Source organism: Haliotis rubra, unplaced genomic scaffold (genome assembly GCF_003918875.1).
Source record: "Haliotis rubra isolate DU_JTF1 unplaced genomic scaffold, ASM391887v1 Scf657, whole genome shotgun sequence".
Taxonomy (NCBI): Eukaryota; Metazoa; Mollusca; class Gastropoda; order Lepetellida; family Haliotidae; genus Haliotis; species Haliotis rubra.
In genome coordinates, this window is record NW_025767365.1 from 257,633 (window position 1) to 278,624 (window position 20,992).

General features: G+C 40.8%; 1 protein-coding gene across 1 annotated transcript in view; it reads right to left on the reverse strand.

Moving 5' to 3' along the window:
- The window catches only part of LOC124257304 (kin of IRRE-like protein 1), a 295,543-nt gene that overhangs the window by 51,420 nt on the left and 223,131 nt on the right, over window positions 1–20,992 (reverse strand). Inside the window, exons 6-7 of the mRNA XM_046691339.1 lie at window positions 11,278–11,329; window positions 1,737–1,839 (exon numbers count right to left, since the gene is read on the reverse strand). Coding sequence (XP_046547295.1) covers window positions 1,737–1,839; window positions 11,278–11,316 — 142 coding nt within the window. The 5' untranslated portion in view covers window positions 11,317–11,329. The remainder of the gene's footprint in view (window positions 1–1,736; window positions 1,840–11,277; window positions 11,330–20,992) is intronic.

Consider the following 20,992-nt stretch of genomic DNA (forward strand, 5'->3'; position numbering starts at 1 on the left):
ATGGTGCTACACACAAACCTGTGGCACAAGTGTTGTAACAGCAATTTGCTCAATATTCCTTATCTACATTAAAGTGAAAAAGATGAGCAATACAACCCTATTCCATTAGCCTCCACAACCAACAATATTTTGTCTGCAAGCATCCATCCAGTAGTAATTTTGCCTGCACATGTGTGGGTCATCTGGACAAATCTGATATTGGCGTTGTTCATAGTAAACTCTTTGTTTGGATATTTATTCTTCTGTCCATTTCCAAGTCAAGTGTCCTAGCAAATCCTGCTTAGCTGTTCCCAGCCTGACTGTGGGGGTTGTATGACTGCCATGCTGACCCTCACAAAACACAGATGACCCTTGCAATAGTTCTTTCTGCCACTTAAGGTCAACTGAGTAAAACAGTAACATCATCATGTGACATAATCTCAACATAAATATCCTCACTTCCAAAGATAATTGCATCAGAGATTATTTGTCATGATCGAGCACTTGAGCAATAACTTGAGATCACAAATACACCCCTTCCATGCCCTGCGTACAGATCCATGGGTAGTCCTCTCATTACTGAAACATGTTACTCTCATACCACATTTCTTTCGGACTAATTGCACTATACAGGCTATACAGGAATGGTTGCATGTCCTACATGCATTCTACATTAAGCTCACAACTGCATGTTACTCGCCTACAGTAACAAAACCCCTAGCAATGACAATGGTTCATTCCAATACCACACGGGGTGGATGAAGCAAGGGATTTCAAAGAGATATGTGTCTTGGAATAAGCATGATAACAAAATATGCAAATAGATGAAAAAATACAAATAAAAAACAAACAAATATGACTCTCATACATTTAAATTATCAAAATGGGGTTGCGAGTTAAGTAGGCTCAACATCTTTTGGGTGGCCTTTGATGTTGTACACTGCTCCACAACCCCCCTTATCAGTGAAATGAATGAGACTTTACTCAATATTGTAGATGAGTGCAAGTGCAGTATGGAAGTCCCTGGAGGGGGGAAGGCACTGGTCTGTTGTGAAGTGTCTGCAGCTGATTATACAGCCGTATATTATCTTTAACATGATTACCCAAATGACTGCTGCAGTCTGCTGTTATCTTCTACTCCCAGTACATTGTTTTATTTGGATTGTACATCTTTGTGGCAGCAGATTGGGGTTATCAAGTCGAACTGTTTCATATGCTATACTCCATGCTGTAAACATGGCAGCCAGTGATCATTTACCCTTATGTCTCGCTCATTCTCAACTTTAAAAAATGGAACAATAATAGCTGAAGAAGGCAGATGGAGATCATTGATCAAATGACAGGTGCACCAAGCGATATTGCACCCGGAGCTGGTCTTCAGTACAAGTAAGATCAAACACTACTGGCGGTTGCAATAATTGCTCATGATGCACTTATGGCTTCCAGCTGAAGAGGAGCCAGGATATCGAAAACTGTACGAGTTTGGTATGTGTGTGTGGAAACCCATGTAATAGTCAAAAACAGGTTGACCTGCGTGTGTCCAGGACAACCACCAAGTTACTAGTGTAACGCCGCCAACACTGACTGGAAAGTAGTTGTGTCATTGCCCTTTAACAGCATTGGTGATGATGGTCGGAAGTAATTGGGTTGTATTCATTAAATGAGTTTATTATGAACCCTAGGTGTTATAAGTTGTGTCAAGGTGCAGGCTCATGTAGTTTAAGTGTACACTATCTCCCAGTTACACATTTTCTTACCTTCTGAGAGGAGAAGAGTTACACAGATGTAGAGGATATGTTGAACTGTCTGCAGGAAGCTGTGCCTGTCCACAGGAAGTAACCAGGCAGACATCTTGGAAACCTGATGAAGATGTAATTTCTGTAAGTAAAACAATTGTGTTAGTCAGACAACATGTGGTTTAGTTCAGGTTTGACTCTTGTCATAGTCTGACATCAATAAAGTGTTGAGGTAAGATATTATCTTGAAAAAACAATAATATGAATAAATTCCTATAATGTACTTTTGACTGCTGCAGGATATTTCATCACAGTCCCACATAAACTGACACATCTTGACATAATAATTGAGGCATCAGGCTCTGTAGCACAGTCAAACTAATATGTAACATTACAGTCAGTACTGTATGTGCCCACTCCCTACTCCAGAATACAGTCAGTACTGTATGTGCCCACTCCCTACTCCAGAATACAGTCAGTACTGTATGTGTACCCCCTCCCTACTCCAGAATACAAGTACCGTGGGGGTACCACCCAGTACTGTATCAGTGCCAACTCCCTACTACAGTCAGAATGCCCAGTCAGTACAGTCAGTACTGTATGTGCCCACTCCCTACTCCAGAATACAGTCAGTACTGTAGGTGCCCACTCCCTACTCCAGAATACAGTCAGTACTGTATGTGCCCACTCCCTACTCCAGAATACTGCCACTCCAGAATTTGCCCACCCCCTACTCCAGAATACAGTCAGTACTGTATGTGCCCACTGCCCAGTCCAGAATACAGTCTGTACTGTATGTGCCTACATAGACCCACATCTCTGGACAGTTCATTATAATGGGTGTAATATTCACACAATCTATATACCGTATTTGTAGAAATTACTTAGTACGTGTTCAGCAAAGAGCTGAACAGTAAATGTTATTAGGTGCAGCCTACTTTGTAAATGGAGGAGTAACTACACATGGACTGTTAAAGATTGTCTACCAGAGACATGTGTCTGGACGCACCCTCTTTAAGCTGTCAGTTTCTTTACTGCCATATAGAACTCAGCACATCATTTTTTTAAAGAAAGGCTGTAATTGTGAACAATTGTACATAATTTGATTTATCATCTGATGACTTTGGACCAGCATGATTCTGTGAAGAAATCTCTTGTTGGAATCTACTCTCTCCACACAACTACATTATTCAGTGACAAACACTATAGTGAAGTCACTCAACTCATTGTCATTGATTATAAAGAAAAATGGATTTCAGTAATAAACAAGATGACAAAGTCATCAATATCCCCTGCAATGGTAAAATATTCTTCATAAATATGTCAACCAGTTGGTTCTAGAATACCCACAAAGTGGAAGGAGAGCATTGAAAGGTTTCACCACCAGACCTATCTATGTGCCAGGTTTGGTGAAGAAACATTAAACGGTTTTAAAGTTCTGCTCCAGAAAGGAGCACTTACCACCAATTTCAAAGTAAAACTTGTTGCCATGGAAATGCAAAAATTATTTTATTCAGAAATCCAAAACTATAAAAAAAAAAAAAAACCCAGTTCACCACCAGACCTATCTAGAAGAAACACTGAGCAGTTTTAAAGTTCTGCTCCGGAAAAGAGCACTACCACCCCCTTTTTCAGTTGAAGTCAAACTTGTTGCCATGCCAGTGCAAAAAGAACTATTTTATTCAGAAATCCAAAACTATGAAAAGGTCTACCACAGATTTTAGCTACCACAGATACCACAGGTCCACTACAGATACCCTTGATACCTCTGGTCTACCACAGATACAATTTTCATGCATGAAAAACTTCCTTATAGGAACAAACATCACAATAATTACAGAAATCAACCTGTTTTGGAGAAGAGGTAAATTAATGATTTAACAGATGATTAACGAGAAATGACCTCTGATGACAAAAGGTCACAAGGCCTTTCATTCAGGACAGGTGAGCTATGATGACCTACTAATATACTGTTTCCAGTGCAAGTTCATTTATCCTTTGGGTACAGAAACAGCTGTAACAACAGGGGCCCCACTACAAAAGACAGCAACCAAACTTATAGTTATGATTTGCATTGTCTGACAGCTAATGCTAGATCTGTACAGAAGAGAACACAATGACAATGGTATTTTCACTCCTGTTAGTGTATTTTGTGCTCAATGACACCATTATTGTGAGATTCAGAAGCATCGGTGCTAAAGTCCTGCAGTGGCAGGGTTACATAGATAATGGTAATATTGACAGAAACAGTCTGGTTTAACCAACATCAGCAATCCTTTTGAAATCTCCTTTCCATGTCAGCAACCCCTCATCACTGATGGCAAAACAATATGGCCATTTCACAAGTCACTGGAAGCAAACAGACAAAACAGAATTCACCATGGTGAATATAGAGCCTGCCAGCAGGACATTACAGCAGGCACAAGGGGTGTTTACATGACAGTACATAGACTGTCTATTATGTAATACAACACCAACATAGTCTTTCAACACATGCCAGGTCTTCTTAAAGCATATTTATGGAGGTATGTCAAAATCTCAACACACCACAAAATCCAAGCACTCTTCACAACTAAAGATGCATTACAGATTGGAAAAGAGTTACAGTTCATCTGGATGGTTACATACAAACATCAAGTCTGGAGATGGATATAGCTCTGCTGGCTACATAGATAAATGGAATTCAATATGTTTGGTTTGAGAAATTAATCATGCATAAACTGTGCGTGTGACACCACACTCAGAAGTAATTCACACATGAAAGATCCAGAACTATCAACCTACAACAACAAGGACACAATCCACACATCTGCGAGAGATGTGGAACAGATTTCCACAACCAAGTGAACAAATCACTGAATCCACTAATAGTTTCACCTGTCTCTTCAACATGGAAGACTAGGTACATCTGAAACCACCTTAAGTGAAACAACTTTTGATTGCTTTTTTCTTGCACTGACAATGCAAGCAAGAATTCCCTGTTTCTGTTGAGAATGCTACATGACACAACACGGTTACAGGATCCACAGGATCCAGATGGCCTCAGGCAACATTCCAGTCAGCTGAATCAACTGTCAGGCAACACAAAGCACTGTGGTGTAACAACTACCTCATCAACCTGTGAGCATGCATGTGTACAAGCACGGCTCGGGGAGGAGTTTCTCAAGTCCTTTACTAGCAAGCTATCACCTTTAATAATAAAGGAATGCAGAAGAGAAGAGGAGTGCCACATACTCCACAGTCACAGGATGACTGGATGAGTCACGTTAATTTGAAAGTGCTATGTGTCCAGCCTCCATCCAAGATGCCATGTATAGTATCAACCTTAGTATAGCCTCAACCAATATACAGCATCAACCTTTGTATAGCCTCAATCAATGTACAGTATCAACCTTAGTATAGCCTTAATCATGTACAGTATCAACCTTAGTATAGCCTCAACCATGTACATCATCAACCTTAGTATAGCCTTAACCATGTTCAGCATCAACCTTTGTTTAACCTTAACCATGTACAGTATCAACCTTAGTATAGCCTTACCCATGTACAGTATCAACCTTAGTATAGCCTTAACCATGTACATCATCAACCTTAGTATAGCCTCAACCATGTACATCATCAACCTTAGTATAGCCTTAACCATGTACAGCATCAACCTTTGTTTAGCCTTAACCATGTACATCATCAACCTTAGTATAGCCTTACCCATGTACAGTATCAACCTTAGTATAGCCTTAACCATGTACATCATCAACCTTAGCATAGCCACAACCATGTACAACATCAACCTTAGCATAGCCTTAACCATGTACAGCATCAACCTTTGTTTAGCCTTAACCATGTACATCATCAACCTTAGTATAGCCTTAACCATGTACAGTATCAACCTTAGTATAGCCTCAACCATGTACATCAGTATCAACCTTAGTATAGCCTCAACCATGTACATCATCAACCATGTACAGTATCAATCAACCATGTATAGCCTCAACCATCAACCTTTGTACAGCCTCAACCATGTACAGCATCAACCTTTGTATAGCCTCAACCAATGTACAACATCAACCATGTACATCATCAACCTTAGTATAGCCTCAACCATGTACAGTATCAACCTTATGTATAGCCTCAACCATGTACATCATCAACCATGTACAGTATCAACCTTAGTATAGCCTCAACCATGTACAACATCAACCATGTACAGTATCAACCTTAGTATAGCCTCAACCAATATACAGTATCAACCTTAGTATAGCCTAAACCATGTACAACATCAACCATGTACAGTATCAACCTTAGTATAGCCTCAACCTTTAAACAATATCAACCTTTGTATAGCCTCAACCATGTACAACATCAACCATGTACAGTATCAACCTTAGTATAGCCTTAAACAATATACAACATTCACCTTAGTATAGCCTCAACCATGTACAACATCAACCATGTACAGTATCAACCTTAGTATAGCCTCAAACAATATACAGTATTCACCTTAGTATAGCCTCAACCATGTACAACATCAACCATGTACAGTATCAACCTTAGTATAGCCTCAACCAATGTACAGTATCAACCTTTGTATAGCCTCAACCAATGTACAGTATCAACCTTTGTATAGCCTCAACCATGTACAACATCAACCATGTACAGTATCAACCTTAGTATAGCCTCAACCATGTACAGTATCAACCTTTGTATAGCCTCAACTATGTACAACATCAACCATGTACAGTATCAACCTTTTGTATAGCTCTCAATAGCCTCAACCATGTACAACATCAACCATGTACAGTATCAACCTTAGTATAGCCTCAACCATGTACAGTATCAACCTTAGTATAGCCTCAAACAATGTACAACATCAACCTTAGTATAGCCTCAACCATGTACAACATCAACCATGTACAGTATCAACCTTAGTATAGCCTTAAACAATATACAACATTCACCTTAGTATAGCCTCAACCATGTACAACATCAACCATGTACAGTATCAACCTTTGTATAGCCTCAATCATGTACAACATCAACCATGTACAGTATCAACCTTAGTATAGCCTCAACCATGTACATCATCAATCTTAGTATAGCCTCAACCTAAGTATAGCCTCAACCCATGTACAGCCATGCCCAGTTTTAAGTATAAAGACAATATATAGTTTCATCAATTTGGCTCAAATTAAAATGGGTTTTGCATAACACTTTCCTCATTATGTTTGGTACAGTATGATATATTGTGTTTATTATTTTCCATAATGGCACAATTAGAATAAAGTCATTGTATTAGAGTTTCTTGCTAATTCTTTGCTTATTTCGTGGTAATTTAGATGTTTAGCAAAGTGAACACAATATGTTCTGGGCTGACAATGGCTGTGATATGGCTCCAACTGTATTTCAGGTTTCACTTATCTGTATGTCCTAAGTGTATTTCCTGTACCTTTAGAAGTTGATGCATCCTTCAGTCAGTTGCGGAACAGGGTATTGAATGTAGACTGAACTGTATTGATTATTGATTTTGACCTCAATGAAGAGTAGCTAATGCTATGACTGACTGGGTTTAGTTTTACGCCGCTTTTAGCAATATTCCAGCAATATCACGGCGGGGGACACCAGAAATGGGCTTAACACACTGTGCCCATGTGGGGAATCGAACCCGGGTCTTCGGCGTGACGAGCCAACTCTTTAACCACTAGGCTACCCCACCGTCCCCTAATGCTACCAAGAGTGAGGAGTTACCCATCCCACCTCCATACCACTGCTTTACTTTCAGTGAATGCACTTTTCAGTATAATACTGTTTGATGTGGTCATATGTACTTAAAATTGATCAACTTTATCCTAATTCAGCTCTATATATACACCTGTGCATTAATTAAGCACCACCCTATTTTAGAAAATAAGATGTGATGCTAAAGAAAAGTTAGGGTATAGCCATCAATTTAATCAACCTGTAGCTAAAGAAGCTTTATCCACTGACAGTTTTACAAATACCATAACCCTTTCTATTCTTTATGAAAGAATACGTTGATGAAAATGTAATGGGACTGAATTTTTACCCAAAATAACTATTCCTCTCCTGCTCAAACTGCACAATTAAATTAAGTTTTGACTAAAAATAAGAATTCTGTTATATATACCAAGATGACATTTACACATCAAGTAAGCTTTAATTATGCATAATCAGGAAGAACCCGAATGTCAAAGATTCAGACCTCTTTCCAACAATTCAGATTGCTTATTGACAAAAACTGAAAAGACCACATAAGTATGATTTTGGAATAAATCTTATATGATTCTGAGTTTATTATACTGAATAAACTCATCTCCTTGCCGGATACTGATAATTACAGCTACAATTTGTTTGTTTTGTTTGGAAAGCAATTTTTACTGCATTTTAAACTTTTCATTTTTTTTAGTTTGACTGTAACTTTTCCTAAATCTCAGTTTACAAACTTTTATCCATTCACAATAAATAACAATTTATAGGCCACACACCAATCAATTATTACTTTTACTTTTCAAAATAAGGTAACTTGTTTTAGGACAGAACAACACCTGTTTTAAATATAGGCAATTATCCTAATTAAAATACATGGTAATTTCAATGATGTTTTCGTTTTTGAAATGTTAAATGCTTGCTCTATCAAATTATAAAGAATATTTTTTGGAAAGAGTTTAGAATTTCATTTCAGACAAAATTAATTGGTAAAAATATAGGGTGGTGCTTTTAATTTATGCACAGATGATAAAGATAGATGAAGATAAAATATTTATTGTGCAAACGTTCCATACAGAAACAGTGACAATATTCTATTAACTACATAAACAAGATATATAATGAATCATTTATATATGATGAGTAACAAAACATATAATAATACAAATGTGTATAATAATAATCATAATGACCTAGGACAATCAGATCTTCTATATTTGTTTAAAGTTGTACATGTGGTAGCAAATAATGTCTCTATTTTATTTCTAAAAAGGAGGTTAAATTTTTCAGTGGTAGTAAGGCCACAATATGTATATAAACAGGTACCATCACACACACACACACACACACACACACACACACACACACACACACACACACACACACACACACACACACACACACACACACACACACACACACACACACACACACACACACACACACACACACACACACACACACAGAGGGTGTTGTCCCATGTTGATATGGAGCATGCCAGCTGTCTATCTCACTCTCCGTCCATGTCAAAACATGTCTAACCAGTGATGGCAGTCTGGTCAGCTGCCAAACAAACATCCAGCCACAACTATTCCAACCATGCTGACTGCCCAATGTCCAGATACTGAACCAGCAGCTATGTACAGCCACATCCAAAACATTTAAACTCATGGAAAGGGAATAATTAATAAAACCTTAGACTACAGTTTCACACCAGACCCAAGGCAGCTATCATTTACAACCATGATGACACAAGCCTTCAGAAGCACTGTGCACTATGCAGTCTACAAGAGGTCACTTCTCAGCCAAACTAGGATGGCCTCTGTTGATTGGTGTGTCTACTAAATATTTTCAAACATAATCCCCTCCAGGGTCCAAACATGTTAGCCTAGTCTGTCTCACAGTCCCTGAACCACATTATTTTCCCCACTGCCAAGCCCTCTCTGCAGTGCTACAGCCCTAAATAAAGCAAGTCTAGATTTCCTCAGGTTCTGAATCTCTGGTCTACCTAGGGCTCCTTTTCAATTTAAATGGGCTTGTTTGTTACTATCAACATTATATATATTCAGAGACTAAGCATTAGTCTAATGTTAGCCATTCAAGCTGGGGCATCTGGATTGTAGATAGATTGGTGTACATGGTGGTGTAAATGGTCCTCCACATCAGAAATGATGCCCCCAATATGTTTTATTGTGATATGACAGCTCTTTCTTCAAGTTTGGGAAGTGTATGTATTCATAGATATGGGAAAGTTCAACACAAAACAGATTAGGGTACACACAACATGACTTTACACACACATCCACACCATCATGTGTTGCCGAGTTGAGGGAAATGGTTGTTTAGCTGTGGTAGTCATTGCAATACATGATGAAAGCTGCAATAAATGTCTTGACTTTGGTAAGGTGTGTGTTGTATATTCAGGCTTGTGACTGACACTGAACACTACATGTTGGAGCTCTCTGCCAGCTATTCCTGGCTGCCTGCATGTATACTTACCCACGTGTCATGACCCACTGGAGCATGCATCACAATGTAAACTTTCTTACAGCTGTTTCACACTGACATTTCAGGAGCATATTACATCAGATTGTGTTTTTACACCTTTCTTGTCTATTATCTTTCCTGTATTTTCTCTATCTGGCTGTTGCCAGTGTATCAGTATCTGTCTGGAGACTCAGGCGTACTAAAGTACTGTCGGAAATGCTAGAAAAATGCTTTTGAGCCTTAATACCTTTAGAAAGGTGATAAATGTATTATGTTGTCAATATATCAACTCACCTATAGTGTACCTAATTTTTATTTCAATTGATTTAACATTCCTATGCATGTAAAGGGCAGTTTACAGGAGAGAATTTGGTACCAAAAGAGTTCAACAACAGAAATCTGAAATAGTCTTTACATTTATGCTAATAATACAGGTGGTGTAAAAATATATATTAACGTTTTTCTTAAACAAATAAATGTTGAATGTTTGTGTTACTTTACTTAATTATCGTTTCTTTATTGAAGAAATATTAATATAAATGTTAAGTCTTGATAAATAAGTTTCCCGTCATGCATGCACATCTTTATCACAGCGTCCACTATGGCAACTGATAGAGTCAGAGCTTGGATTCTAAAAGTTGACACTAGTCACTAGTCAGAGCTTGGATTCTACTAGCTGTCACTATTCACTGGTCAGAACTTGGATTCTGCTAGTTGATCTACATTGACCTTTAGCATAAATACAACTGATAAAAGTGACACTAGATATCAGGATAACGGAAAGGCAAAAACATTTCCTAACAACAAGATGCCACATCAATCCTGTATGTAAGCTATAAATAAGAGTATGGCTAGTTACACTTCTCATGGAAGACATGTTTACTTAAGGTGTAGGGCATTTGGCGAAACCATATGTTTTTTAGAGAAAATTTGGCTATTGATCACCTGAACATTAAAAAATAAGTTAGACATCATGCCTGTTGGCACATAATAGATTTGTTTGATGGTGCCATGGTTGTGAATGTTATCATACCTTTAGGTATTTCACTCAGAGTAAACTTAACATAGAGAGAATAACATGTTTTCATCACTACATGTATCATACATCCTGTCTGATGATGGCAGATCTAAATCGGGACAAATCTGGATTCATTTGATGGACACATTCACTGGTGAGAATGTCATACTATGACTAGCTTTGTGTTCTAAAATAGTATTTCATTATCACACACAGACATTTTGGTAATGTAATGCCATATTAAGCTTACAGACATATAATTCCAGGGTTTGATGCAAGGGGTAGTATTCGACTTGCCTGTAAGGTTGGCCCATGTCTTGGTGGGGAGACACTTACCTTTGTTTGAAGTATAGATCCAGTAAGACCTGGGATCATAGATCATGAAGTCCTGAAAGTAGGAATAGACAGTGTTATTGTATGCACAACCAATCACTCTACCACTGTCCCATTGTGGTAATTCCCAAGTATACACTCTCACTGATGTAAGGGCATGTTTGTTTTATTACAACTCATGTGATATTTCTCTACACAGGACACTCCAGCCCACATATTGCAACTGGCCCCGAATCCCCTCAGTTGACCTCTTCTGTTTTCCTGACAACTTGTGCTATGTTACATATGTGGGGCATCAGTTGGCATCACTGTTGGCCTTTAACAAATGTAGTTTAGAGTACACCTTTAACCTAACTCTGTAACCACAAGGTGATAGTCGTTAGGAAAATAGTCTCCTCTTTCGAGAAAGAATTCTTGAACAAAAGCCATGATTGTTAGACAAAGCTCTACACAGAGGTTACATAGAGAGAGGTGAGAGATCATGCCTTTTCCCTGGTTGTATGTATGCAAGTCTGCAGATCTGTAATTTCGTACTGAATTACAAGGAGGTTACATAGAGAGAGGGAGTGCCTATCTTCTCTCCAGATAATACAAGATGGGAGCGCCTTCTTTCCTCAATACAGCGCTACATATATTCTAGTATAGAGACACAGAGAGGTGGAAGCGCCTTCTTTCCTCAATACAGCGCTACATATATTCTAGTACAGAGACACAGAGAGGTGGAAGCGCCTTCTTTCCTCAATACAGCACTACATATATTCTAGTACAGAGACACAGAGAGGTGAGACACAGAGAGGTGGAAGCACCTTCTTTCCTCAATACAGCGCTACATATATTCTAGTATAGAGACACAGAGAGGTGAGACACAGAGAGGTGGAAGTGGCTCTTTCCTCCATAACTCTTATGTACAGCACTACATATATTCTAGTACAGAGTTACACAGAGGTGAGACTGAGATTGCTTGTAAGCCCCTTCCAGCTACCTGTCTCAGTGTTGTGGTACAAGAGCTACATGGATGCTGTGTGGAGAGAATCTGGTTAGCCTTTGTTCCCAGTGTGGCTCCACAGTTCTTCCAGTACGTCTGCCATAGCAGATAACAGCTAGACAGAGACATTTGTCAGCTGGAACATGCCAACACCTCAACTGACACTATGATTCATATGGACAGTTTGATAGTAATCTCCAAGTGAACTTCTTACAGGCTGGACACCGTGACTACAGCCAAGGACATAATGACTCACAGGAGCTTTCAGTTGGTTATGACCTTGTATATAAGATAACAAATATTGTGATGATGATCCAATAACTCCCCGATATGAAGGACCTTAACCATCTCTCTGTCATTGGTCTTAGTTACTGAGGAGCAAAGGTAGACACAAGCAACTCCATCAAATGGTTAAGTCTTGAAGTTCACTTGTTCATTTGACACAAGGATGAAAGTCTTGCAACGACATCATCCCATCCCCACCCAACCATGGTAAAATGTGTGACTCACACACCCTGTCTTCACACCTGTAGTACCCTGTTTCCTTCATGCTCCCTATCATCACCCACGCAACAATCTGTATGTCACATGCTGCTCTGGGCTGACCTCCATTTGATTGCATAACTATTCACGTAGTCTTCAATATTTCTAATATTCAGTTTTATTTAAACCCAATGCACACACAACACACAAATACATATGCACACAAACACACACTTAGATTAGGATTGATACATTAATTTGCCTTTAATTAACTGACTGACTGACTGACTGAGTTTGGTTTTACGCCGCTTTTAGCAATATTCCAGCAACATCACAGCAGGGGACACCAGAAATGGACTTCACACATTGTGCCCATGTGGGGATTCGAACCCGGGTCTTCGGCATGACGAGCCAACGTTTAACCATTAGGCTACCCCACCGCCCGCCTTTAATTAACATTTGGAGCATACAGATCTGTCAGATCACAAACCTGATCAGTGGACCTACCAGTACTGTCAGATCACAAACCTGATCAGTGGACCTACCAGTACTGTCAGATCACAAACCTGATCAGTGGACCTACCAGTACTGTCAGATCACAAACCTGATCAGTGGACCTTCCAGTACTGTCAGATCACAAACCTGATCAGTGGACCTACCAATACTGTCAGATCACAAACCTGATCAGTGGACCTACCAATACTGTCAGATCACAAACCTGATCAGTGGACCTACCAATACTGTCAGATCACAAACCTGATCAGTGGACCTACCAATACTGTCAGATCACAAACCTGATCAGTGGACCTACCAGTACTGTCAGATCACAAACCTGATCAGTGGACCTACCAATACTGTCAGATCACAAACCTGATCAGTGGACCTACCAGTACTGTCAGATCACAAACCTGATCAGTGGTGGACCTACCAGTACTGTCAGATCACAAACCTGATCAGTGGACCTACCAATACTGTCAGATCACAAACCTGATCAGTGGACCTACCAGTACTGTCAGATCACAAACCTGATCAGTGGACCTTCCAGTACTGTCAGATCACAAACCTGGATCAGTGGACCTTCCAGTACCTGTCAGATCACAAACCTGATCAGTGGACCTACCAATACTGTCAGATCACAAACCTGATCAGTGGACCTACCAGTACTGTCAGATCACAAACCTGATCAGTGGACCTACCAGTACTGTCAGATCACAAACCTGATCAGTGGACCTACCAGTACTGTCAGATCACAAACCTGATCAGTGGACCTACCAATACTGTCAGATCACAAACCTGATCAGTGGACCTACCAATACTGTCAGATCACAAACCTGATCAGTGGACCTTCCAGTACTGTCAGATCACAAACCTGATCAGTGGACCTTCCAGTACTGTCAGATCACAAACCTGATCAGTGGACCTACCAATACTGTCAGATCACAAACCTGATCAGTGGACCTACCAATACTGTCAGATCACAAACCTGATCAGTGGACCTACCAATACTGTCAGATCACAAACCTGATCAGTGGACCTTCCAGTACTGTCAGATCACAAACCTGATCAGTGGACCTACCAATACTGTCAGATCACAAACCTGATCAGTGGACCTTCCAGTACTGTCAGATCACAAACCTGATCAGTGGACCTACCAGTACTGTCAGATCACAAACCTGATCAGTGGACCTTCCAGTACTGTCAGATCACAAACCTGATCAGTGGACCTACCAGTACTGTCAGACTGTCAGATCACAAACCTGATCAGTGGACCTACCAGTACTGTCAGATCACAAACCTGATCAGTGGACCTTCCAGTACTGTCAGATCACAAACCTGATCAGTGGACCTTCCAGTACTGTCAGATCACAAACCTGATCAGTGGACCTACCAATACTGTCAGATCACAAACCTGATCAGTGGACCTACCAATACTGTCAGATCACAAACCTGATCAGTGGACCTACCAGTACTGTCAGATCACAAACCTGATCAGTGGACCTACCAATACTGTCAGATCACAAACCTGATCAGTGGACCTTCCAATACTGTCAGATCACAAGCCTGATCAGTGGACCTACCAATACTGTCAGATCACAAACCTGATCAGTGGACCTTCCAGTACTGTCAGATCACAAACCTGATCAGTGGACCTACCAATACTGTCAGATCACAAACCTGATCAGTGGACCTTCCAGTACTGTCAGATCACAAACCTGATCAGTGGACCTACCAATACTGTCAGATCACAAACCTGATCAGTGGACCTACCAATACTGTCAGATCACAAACCTGATCAGTGGACCTACCAATACTGTCAGATCACAAACCTGATCAGTGGACCTTCCAGTACTGTCAGATCACAAACCTGATCAGTGGACCTACCAGTACTGTCAGATCACAAACCTGATCAGTGGACCTACCAATACTGTCAGATCACAAACCTGATCAGTGGACCTTCCAGTACTGTCAGATCACAAACCTGATCAGTGGACCTACCAATACTGTCTGATCAGATCAGACAAACCTGATCAGTGGACCTACCAGTACTGTCAGATCACAAACCTGATCAGTGGACCTACCAATACTGTCAGATCACAAACCTGATCAGTGGACCTACCAGTACTGTCAGATCACAAACCTGATCAGTGGACCTACCAATACTGTCAGATCACAAACAAGCTGCATGGTTGTAAAAAAAAGCCTCAGAGCAACAATTAAAATTCTATCAAATAATATGACAGACAAAAAGAATTTTCATGAGTGGATTATTTTTAAATTTTCCCAAACACAAAAAGCTTGATTCTATTTGTGCTGAATTCCCTCGAGTACATTCATAACCTCTGGGAACAATATAAACTGCCATTTCAAAGACTGACTTTACTTCTTCTCAAACTACATGAATTATTCAGTGATGAAAACAAATTTCTTGATCAAATATGAAAACCTTACTTTCACATCAAACAAACATATTTTCACAACACAGCAACTGATTCTCATTACACACAAGTTTCTTCTACTTAACTTCCATGAAATCTCACCTATTGCTGTCTTATTCAGCTGTCACATTCATGCTGCACAAAGTATCCAAGTCAACAGAACAGAGAGACCTTGTCAATGCATACTGTATGTGCTTTACCCCTCACACAGAACAGTGACACCTTGTCAATGCATACAGTATGTGCTTTACCCCTCACACAGAACAGAGAGACCTTGTCAATGCATACAGTATGTACTTTACCCCTCACACAGAACAGTGACACCTTGTCAATGCATACAGTATGTACTTTACCCCTCACAACAGAACAGAGAGACCTTGTCAATGCATACAGTATGTACTTTACCCCTCACACAGAACAGTGACACCTTGTCAATGCATACAGTATGTACTTTACCCCTCACACAGAACAGAGAGACCTTGTCAATGCATACAGTATGTACTTTACCCCTCACACAGAACAGAGAGACCTTGTCAATGCATACTGTATGTGCTTTACCCCTCACACAGAACAGTGACACCTTGTCAATGCATACAGTATGTACTTTACCCCTCACACAGAACAGAGAGACCTTGTCAATGCATACTGTATGTGCTTTACCCCTCACACAGAACAGTGACACCTTGTTAATGCATACAGTATGTACTTTACCCCTCACACAGAACAGAGAGCCCTTGTCAATGCATACTGTATGTGCTTTATCCCTCACACAGAACAGAGAGACCTTGTCAATGCATACTGTATGTGCTTTACCCCTCACACAGAACAAAGAGACCTTGTCAATGCATACAGTATGTGCTTTACCCCTCACACAGAACAAAGAGGCCTTGTCAATGCATACTGTATGTGCTTTACCCCTCACACAGAACAGAGAGACCTTGTCAATGCATACAGTATGTGCTTTACCCTCACACAGAACAAAGAGACTCTGTCAATGCATGCAGTATGTGCTTTACCCCTCACACAGAACAGTGACACCTTGTCAATGCATACAGTATGTGCTTTACCCCTCACACAGAACAGAGAGACCTTGTCAATGCATACAGTATGTGCTTTACCCCTCACACAGAACATTGACACCCTTGTCAATGCTTACAGCATATGTGCTTTACCCCTCACACAGAACAGTGACACCTTTGTCAATGCATACAGTATGCTTTAATCCTCACACAGAACAGTGACACCTTGTCAATGCACAGTATGTGCTTTTACCCTCACACAGAACAGTGACACCTTGTCAATGCATACAGTATGTACTTTAACCCCACACAAAGAACAGAGAGACCTTTGTCAATGACACAGTATGTACTTTAATCCCCTCACATGAACAGAGAGACCTTGTCAATGATACTGTATGTGCTTTTACCCCTCACACAGAACAGAGAGACCTTGTCAATGCATACAGTATGTGCTTTACCCCTCACACAGAACAGAGACCTTGTCAATGCATCACACAGAACAGAGAGACCTTGTCAATGTACTGTTACCCCTCACACAGAACAGAGAGACCTTGTCAATGCATACTGTATGTGCTTTACCCCTCACACAGAACAGTGACACCTTGTTAATGCATACAGTATGTACTTTACCCCTCACACAGAACAGAGAGACCTTGTCAATGCATACTGTATGTGCTTTACCCCTCACACAGAACAGTGACACCTTGTCAATGCATACAGTATGTACTTTACCCCTCACACAGAACAGAGAGACCTTGTCAATGCATACTGTATGTGCTTTACCCCTCACACAGAACAAAGAGACCTTGTCAATTACAGTATGTGCTTTACCCCTCACACAGAACAAAGAGGCCTTGTCAATGAACTGTATGTGCTTTTACCCTCACACAGAACAGAGACCTTGTCAATGCATACAGTATGTGCTTTACCCTCACACAGAACAAAGAGACTCTGTCAATGCATGCAGTATGTGCTTTACCCCTCACACAGAACAGTGACACCTTGTCAATGCATACAGTATGTGCTTTACCCCTCACACAGAACAGAGAGACCTTGTCAATGCATACAGTATGTGCTTTACCCCTCACACAGAACATTGACACCTTGTCAATGCATACAGTATGTGCTTTACCCCTCACACAGAACAGTGACACCTTGTCAATGCATACAGTATGTGCTTTACCCCTCACACAGAACAGTGACACCTTGTCAATGCATACAGTATGTGCTTTACCCCTCACACAGAACAGTGACACCTTGTCAATGCATACAGTATGTGCTTTACCCCTCACACAGAACAGAGAGACCTTGTCAATGCATACAGTATGTGCTTTACCCCTCACACAGAACAGTGACACCTTGTCAATTCATACCGTATACATGTCATTTTATCCCTGCTGACTACCCTGATCTATATTTTATCCCTGCTGACTACCCTGATCTATATTTTATCCCTGCTGACTACCCTGATCTGTATTTTATCCCTGCTGACTACCCTGATATATATTTTATCCCTGCTGACTACCCTGATATATATTTTATCCCTGCTGACTACCCTGATCTATATGCTATCCCTGCTGACTACCCTGATCTGTATATCCCTGACTACTCTGATCTGTATTTTATCCCTGCTGACTACCCTGATCTGTATTTTATCCTGCTGACTACCCTGATCTATATTTTATCCCTTGACTACCCTGACTACTATCCCTGCTGACTATATGATCTATATCCTGCTGACTACCCTGATCTATATTCTATCCCTGCTGACTACCCTGATCTATATTTTATCCCTGCTGACTACCCTGATCTATATTTTATCCCTGCTGACTACCCTGATCTATATTCTATCCCTGCTGACTACCCTGATCTATATTTTATCCCTGCTGACTACTCTGATCTATATTCTATCCCTGCTGACTACCCTGATCTATATTCTATCCCTGCTGACTACTCTGATCTATATTCTATCCCTGCTGACTACCCTGATCTATATTCTATCCCTGCTGACTACCATGATCTGTATTTTATCTCCACTAACTACCCTGATGTATACCACACAAAGCACAGCCATGACGCTGAAAATACAAGAATGAATAGAAGTCTCTCCTCATTATCCCTGTAAGACAATATGTTAAGCAACCAGACATCTCATTCACTATTATCTTTCGTGTACCATGAGGTTTTGTGAACTATTTTTGCTGGTGCTACAAGGGTGTAGGTGTGATCATTACAGTTATTCCAGATGCAATGCATGGACACTGGCAGTTATCTGCAGTCCCAAGGGTCAAAGGGGTCATTTCCTGTTGGATATATCACATAATGCACAAATATCAGTGGGATTCAAAACATAGCTGAACAAATGTGGCTTGAGTGGGGAGAGTATTTCATCAATAACTGGCAACATGGCAACCATTCCTCAACTCCACATAAACAACAGCTACATTCCTAGTGGTACTGGATCACATCAGATTAACGGCCTGATACCTGTATAACAAAGTAACATGCTCCGTAGGCTCCATCTGTCTTCCTGACCAACAGTAGGCGGTTGTAGCATCTTGATGGTCTGTTCCTTTACAAGACTGTCTACTACTAGTATGGGCCAGTCATGTAGCACATTATTATTGATGTAAATATAAAGAATGTTCAAACCATGGATTTGTATAAATACATCATACAAAGACATTCCTTACAGTATTCACCTAGAAGTTGGACATGAACTACAGGCACTAGTTGGATGTCCTGCACAGGCACTAGTTGGATGTCCTGTACAGGCACTATAGTTGGATGTCCTGCACAGGCACTATAGTTGGATGTCCTGCACAGGCACTAGTTGAATGTCCTGCACAGGCACTATAGTTGGATGTCCTGCACAGGCACTAGTTGAATGTCCTGCACAGGCACTAGTTGAATGTCCTGTACAGGCACTATAGTTGGATGTCCTGCACAGGCACTAGTTGAATGTCCTGCACAGGCACTATAGTTGGATGTCCTGCACAGGCACTAGTTGAATGTCCTGCACAGGCACTATAGTTGGATGTCCTGCACAGGCACTATAGTTGGATGTCCTGCACAGGCACTAGTTGAATGTCCTGCACAGGCACTATAGTTAGATGTCCTGCACAGGCACTATAGTTGGATGTCCTGCACAGGCACTAAAGTTGGATGTCCTGCACAGGCACTAGTTGGATGTCCTGCACAGGCACTATAGTTAGATGTCCTACACAGGCACTATAGTTGGATGTCCTGCACAGGCACTATAGTTGGATGTCCTGCACAGGCACTATAGTTAGATGTCCAGCACAGGCACTATAGTTAGATGTCCAGCACAGGCACTATAGTTAGATGTCCAGCACAGGCACTAGTTGAATGTCCTACACAGGCACTAGTTGGATGTCCTGTACAGGCACTATAGTTAGATGTCCTGAACAGGCACTAGTTGAATGTCCTGCACAGGCACTAGTTGGATGTCCTGTACAGGCACTATAGTTTGATGTCCTGTACAGGCACTATAGTTGGATGTCCTGCACAGGCACTAGTTGGATGTCCTGCATAGGCACTAGTTGGAGGTGCACAGGCACTAGTTGGATGTCGTGCACAGGCACTAGTTGAATGTCCTGCACAGGCACTAGTTGGATGTCCTGCACAGGCACTAGCACAGGCACTAGTTGGATGTCCTGTACAGGCACTATAATTTGATGTCCTGCACAGGCACTAGTTGGATGTCCTGTACAGGCACTATAGTTGGATATCCTGTACAGGCACTAGTTGGATGTCCTGTACAGGCACTAGTTGGACATTTTGGACCGGCACTAGTTGCCACCCTCCCCCACCTCCCCATCCCCCTATCTCCAGCTTCCTACACAGGCAGAGAAGGATGGACAGAGAACATGAGTGAGAGTGCTACATTCCAGCCATGCTGACCACAGCTGGAGAGTGTTACCTCAGAAAGGCAAGCAGTTGAGGGAACCAGCTATCTGTCCAGTGAAATTAGAGGTTCAAGAAATTTGAGGCAATTTGAACTGGGTAGACCAAGACCACCTACACCTTTGTAAGACTGTCTCTGTGATCTATGTTCAGTAATTGTTCAGTCCTGTCTTGCAGTAAACATTCAGATGTAAGACACTCCTTATCCACTTCCGTTTCCTTTCAAATTAGTTACTTTCAAAGCCTTACCACCACAAACATTCAGCCTCTTGTTTACAAATAATGAACCAGATAGCATAGAATTAATCTACTACCATATATAATAACTTCAAACAAATCTAGAAGACCTCTAGATTTTCCTAGGCCAT